Source organism: Lepidochelys kempii, chromosome 2, assembly GCF_965140285.1.
Source record: "Lepidochelys kempii isolate rLepKem1 chromosome 2, rLepKem1.hap1, whole genome shotgun sequence".
NCBI classification, from domain to species: Eukaryota; Metazoa; Chordata; order Testudines; family Cheloniidae; genus Lepidochelys; species Lepidochelys kempii.
Genome location: NC_136381.1, coordinates 58347252 through 58353365, shown reverse-complemented (window position 1 = coordinate 58353365; position 6114 = coordinate 58347252). Strand labels below are relative to the sequence as shown.

The 6114-nt window shown below is 49.2% G+C and overlaps 1 protein-coding gene across 1 annotated transcript; it reads right to left on the bottom strand.

Annotated features, from left to right (window-relative positions):
* Positions 1 to 928: 928 nt before the first annotated feature.
* Positions 929 to 3159, bottom strand: MSC (musculin). The gene is made up of 2 exons (XM_073329392.2): positions 2641 to 3159; positions 929 to 1427 (listed from the first exon to the last, which is right to left on the bottom strand). The coding sequence occupies exons 1-2, from the start codon at positions 3157 to 3159 to the stop codon at positions 1341 to 1343; spliced, it is 606 nt and encodes a 201-aa protein (XP_073185493.2). The 3' UTR covers positions 929 to 1340.
* Between the last annotated feature and the right edge of the window lie 2955 nt (positions 3160 to 6114).

Below are 6114 nucleotides of genomic sequence, written 5' to 3'. Positions count from 1 at the left end.
GAAACAATGTGTTGATAAGGTCAGATTTCAGGAACACCTTTATAATGAATATTTTTATGTCTGGTCTACATTTAAAAATTAGATCAACCTCTCTACGTCACTCAAAGGGCTGCAAAAAATTTTACACCCTGAGTGCCACAGTTAAGACGACCCCATTCCTGGTGTAGATGCGGCTAGGCCAATGGAAGAATTCTTTTATCGACTTAACTACTGCCTCTCCAAGAGTTGGATTAACTACGGCAATGGAAAAACTCCTTCTGTCAATGTAGGAAGCGTCTACACTGTGGTGCTACAAGGACACAGCTGCAGTGCTGTAATTGTGCTGCTGTAGCAGCTGTAGTGTAGACATACCCTTATTTTGATGCAGTCAGACACTACCATAGCACCAACAAGTCAGTGAATTGTTGTAACAAAGCTTTTAATGTCATTTATAAAAAAATAAAGTTATTTACATTTGCAACTCATTTGATGGCATCCTCATTACAGCACTTTACTGGATGAAGAAATGTCACTAGAATACACATTAGGGTTAGTATCCTTCATAGATGAGCATAATAGGACAGACTGTTTAAAATATTTTAAACTTCCTGATCTTCTATAGTTTGATACAAATACATTCCTTACAACACGTGTTCCCCAGTTTTAGAGTAAGCAGGATCCCTTCCAGGTTAAGACACAGGTTTGTCCTATCTAGTAATGTGTCCTAGGGATAGTCGCTGCTCTTGTACATGGCACCTTAACACATAAAAAAGGGCCATAACCTAACTGCAGGACCTCGCTTATGCTACTTCAATGTCTTTAAAAAAAATCTAGTTAAAAGGACAAAAGTAATATGACTATATTTATTGTATAACTGCAGGAAATAGGATTCATGAATACAAAAGCCATCGAAATATATTATAAATCTATTTGTTTCAAAACTACTCTAGAATACTGCTTTGCTTTAGAATACAAATAACACTGTTTGGGATTAGTTTGTAGAGTCTGATTTTGGTCCATGCTGTTAATTCTATAATGTTATAATCCTCTTCCACTACTTTAAAAGCCTCGGGTCAACAGGTCCTCAGGCAGTGGTAGTAATGATGCAGCAAAAGAAAGGCCTTTCCAAATCCCGGACTTCAGCTGCTGCAGCCAGTTCAGAGAAATTCCCATCTCACCTCCTCCCTTCTTTATTCCTTCCCTTTAAGTGCATTTCCCCTCAGAACTATAAGGGAAAGAAGGGGTAGGGTACAAAGATTTCACATTGTTTGTTAGAGATGGCTTCTAGTCACCATCCTTTAGTTTTGTGCCCATAAATCATAGCTCTTAAAATATCCAGCAAAAAATTAGCTTTACTTCAGCTAAGCTGTAGTTCCACATAGTCTGTTAGCTGTAGAAACTTCTTTGGTGTCAGATTCTGGTCGTCCTGAAACCACAAAGGGCCAAGTCTGTAAACAAAAAAGGCATTTCACATTAGAAGGATGGTTGCACTATAAAATAAAACTGGAGTTTTTATTAACAGTTAATTTCCCAGCACCCCATATTTAAAAAACAAACAGTTTTAGTCACACTGGGAAGCACTGCAAACTGGTTCTCCCTAAAAAGTATTATTTTAATTGGAATCAAATGCACCTTAACTTGTTATTATTACCAGCATCCATTTATTCATGTCCAAACATATAATATTTAAAAAATGACTTGTAATTGATTTCCTAGTTTTATAAATAACAGGCCCTTAAACTAGTGCTAAATAATCAACCATCCTAATACATCTAGAAAGACAAAACAGCAATCCTCTTTTTTATGCCTCAGGTCTTAAATTGCTTTTAAGTGAATTTTAAGTGGATTTAGTGAAAGCTTGTGCTGCAAAATGACCTGTAGAATGAATTCTATTTTCCTCAGTCGTTTAACTTGCCTAATATCCAAAGAATGAATTCGTTAAAGGCTTCTGATTCAGACTCCCCAACATAAGCACATCTAGGCTGTGCATCACTTTAGGCCAACATTGCCTCTTGGTTAGACTAGTGTCAATGGGATGATTGAGGATTTTTTCAAAGCTGTAACTGAGCGGATAACTTGGGTTTTGCCTGGATAATAAACACCACTCTGATGGACTGATCTACACAGTTTAAAGAAATAGGGGGAAATCTAAAAACGCTGGAAAATGTAGCGTACCAGCTACAGACACGCTGAAGTTAAACATCAGAAGTAAGAGTTAGACCAGATGAGTTAGATCACTAATTATTTTTCAGGGGGACTTGTCAGCGTATAAAAACAAACACATGTCGACGGGTCTGTTCTTCCTCTCCACAAACGCCCCCTCTCCCCGAGCTACTACGTGTTCATCCCCAGCACGCACAGCGCCCTCTGAGCAGGGACTGGACAGACTCCAGCTCCACGATGGAGGTTGCAGACCCACAAGTGCCCGCGATTGTGCGGTGCCCAGCTTGACACGCCTGGCACCGGACTGACAGGGCCGGGCGTGCCAAGCCAGCTCAGCACCTCTAGGAAGCAGGCTCCAGGTGTGCGAGGTCCCCCCCCCCCCAAAAAAAAACAACCCAACAACCTTGTCTGCCAACCCTCTGTCCGTCCATCCTGCCCCCACCCCCGGCCCATCCACCGAGGGGCGGGCCAGCCTCGCCTCGCCTGGGGAGGGCTTACCAGGTTGACAGGGTGCACGTAGCCGTTCTCGTAGCGATCCTCCTGCAGCAGCTGCCGGAGGTGGGCGATGTAGCTGGACGCCAGGCGCAGCGTGTCGAGCTTGGAGAGCTTGGTGTCGGGCGGCACCCAGGGCAGGCTGGTCTTGAGGCGGGAGAACGCCTTGCTCAGCACCCGCATGCGGGCCCGCTCGCGGGCGTTGGCCGCGTTGCGCTGCGACTGCTTGCACTCGCCCGGCGCGCCCCGGGGCAGCAGCGGCGGCGGCGGCGGCGGCTTCTTGCCGCCCGCCCGGGCCCGCTTCCTCTTGCAGCCCCCGGCCGGCCCCGCCACCGCGCAGCGCCCCTCGCCGTCCTCCTCCTCCTCCTCGTCCTCCTCCTCCTCGGCCGCGGAGGACTGGTCCGCCGAGGGGTAGAGCGGGCCGCGGGGCTGGCGCTGGGCGGCGGGCGGCGGGTAGCCCAGCGGCAGCCCCCGCAGCTCCATGGCGGGCAGCTCCTCGGCGTCGCTGGCCGAGCCCGTGGACATGGCACGCGCCCTTCCCCCGGGGAGAGACGGGCTCGGGGGGCAGCGGCGCCGGGCAGGCAGCGCAGGCGAGGAGTCCGCCCAGCACCGCGGCCGCCCCGCCCTCACCCCGCGCCGGGACGCTCGGGGGGATGCCCCCAGCCGACGGGGCTATATAGCCGGGGGCCCGGAGCGAACCATCTGCAGGGGGGGAGGGGTGAGAGGGAGGGCAAGAGGCTGGGGGGGGGCGCTCCCCCTCCTCCCTGCGCGCACACGGCAGCGGGCAAAGCGCCCGGAGCTCCCCCCCCCCACGCCCCGGCCCCCCGCAGCGGCTGAGCCCTTCCCAGGCACCGCAGGGTGTGCCCGGCAGCCCCGCCACGGGCCCTGGCGCTGCTGCGGGGGCCGGGGCCGGGGCCGGGGCGCAGGGCTGGGCAGGAAGGGGGTCAAGCGCCCGCCCTTTGGGCCGGGGGTGCAGGCACAGTGTGGATAGTGGGGGTGCTGAGAGCCATGGAACCGAAGGGTAACCCCCTGTACACGCTGGGAACCACTTCAAGCCAGGCCCGGCGTGCGGCAGCACCACCAGCCCCTAGGCTGTGGGCGGCCCCGCTGCCCCGCTCCGGCCACACCGTCCGCGGGAAACGACACCGCGAGTCCCGGCTGCCCCAACCCCCACAGCTCCGCCGGGCCCTTCGCTGGGGGGGGGGGGGGGGCTCGGCAGGGACACGGCGGAGCGGGGATCCTGCCGCCCTCGCTCAGGCCGAGCGCCCATTGGGTCAGTGCCTGAGCGGGGACTGAAAGCTCAGTCGCATTCTCCTCATATACCTGTAGCTGCAATGGAGTGACCCGCCCTTTACGGCGACACACCGGCCCCCAAAGAACTTACGGGCAAAACCCCTTCGCCTTTCCGCGCTTTCCGAATAAGAGTGGATGGATGATGCCTGGCCCCGTTTTTCGGGACGGCTCTGCAATGGTAGGCAATAGGCCAGACCTACAGCGGCGGGAGCACCTGTTAGGGACGAGGCCCGCCTTGATTTCTGGGCAGTGACTTGGTCCTGCACTGTGCGCGGGCTATAGGCGTTGGAGAGCGAGCGAGCAAACAAAACTATAGCTGAAAACCAAGTAGGTTTGGGTTTTTTTTTTAATGAGTAATGTAGTTAAAAGTCACGAAAAAGAAATGACATATATCATGGCATTGCGAACAGCTCGCACAAAATTATAGGAAGTGGCAAACGGACATAAATGTGTGTGGAGATTTCTTCTCCCCTGGCGCAATCTTAATTGAATCAAACCGATCTGGAATCCGTATAGTTCTGTTACATATACGAATTTAAAGGAGGCGGCTTTCCTGTAAAAGTTAATCCTAGTTTGCACATTCCGTTTTGCAGTTCTCCTGTTCTCCCTGCACGGGGAAAAAATACTCAGTCCACTGGAAATGGTAATATACAAATGCAATATAGAAATAAATTTGATAGAAGCAGAATAAAAATCTCCTTCGCAAAATGAATACCCAACTGTTGTTTCTTTCACTGGCCTTCTCGACCCTGTCTGGATACAATTAACTAGAATAAATGTTCCAGTTTGCGGAGAATGTAGGGATCTGATGGTTCTAACAGGTGGAAAGATCTGTCTTAAATCTTTCTCCTTAATCTTTTCGATACATTCATCTTCGACCAAAATGGCAACTTCCCCTTTGCTACAATTCCTGGAACAATTCTCCTTGTTATCTTGACCAGTTTCACCCAGCAGCACATTGTAATTAGCTCCTCACGAGTTTTGCGGTCTTACTCTGGGGGAATTTAACGTTGTATAAATGTCTTCATCCATAGGGGCGTGACTCAACAGAAGGATATTTTACGGCAAACTTTCCAAGTGAAACTTGACAACAATATTCGTTGAACCGCTGAAACAAAACGAATGAGACTTGCAACTGGATCTCTTGAACTTGGATTGACTCTGGGTGCTTGCTTTCTGTGCTACGCATAATGCTACAGTGGTAGGGGAAATAAGATGAGGCGGTGGATTTTTCTCAGCAGGACTATGCTATGCGTTACCTATTAGTGCACGCTATCAATATAAATACAGAGTGAGAGACACATATCAGGAGCACAGATATAGGTTTTCTTTTCCCGCAGTCTGGATTGTTTATTCAGGTGCGGTCTGAACGCTTTCTTTGCTAAAGATTAATGGAGAAAAAGTGCTGGATTTCTCTAAACAGAGAGGAAAATGGTACCCAGCCTTAAAAGCTATATTGGCAAATCTTTCCTTTCACGCCTAGCGCTTCCTCAACGAATTAAAGTCTAATTGATTGTTCATTTCATCTGATTAAACCCCCTGAAAAAATGGAGAGGGGGAAAATACACAATCTCTATGCCCAATTCCTGGTTATTACAGATCTTGGGCCAAAATCGCCAATGGTGCAAATCGGGAGTAACTCCATTGAAGTCTAAGGAGGTATTCCGGATTTACAAAATAGAATGTGGTCCCTTGAATCCGCTAAATTGCTTCTAAACCTGACCAGCATATCAGTTTCAGAATAATTCTTTAATGGGGCCAGAGCGTTACGTCATGCTCACATTAATTTTTTAACAAATACTTTAATCCTTCAATAGTGCATGCTCTCTCAAATACTGAACAGGGAATATTTCATTACAAGATTGAGCCAGAATTCTCTCTCAATTACCAGGTATGAAGTCGTTGACTTCAATGGGGCTTCTACTCAGTCAGAAGGCACAGTGTGAACAAATATTGAACCAAACCCTGCTCTCTTTGTCATGAGTTTGAATTCAGTCCCGCTCCAATGTGAAAGACCTCTGCCTTCTCTGTGTAACACTATGACACCTGGATGTCGCAGAGCCAAGTATAAATACCAAGATAGATACATAGAGATAACGTCTGGATGGGGAGAGAGCTGGAGATAGGGCCTTCTTCAGGGAACTCTGGAACTGGCTTCCTCTTGTTGACCTGCCATGTTTGTTGACT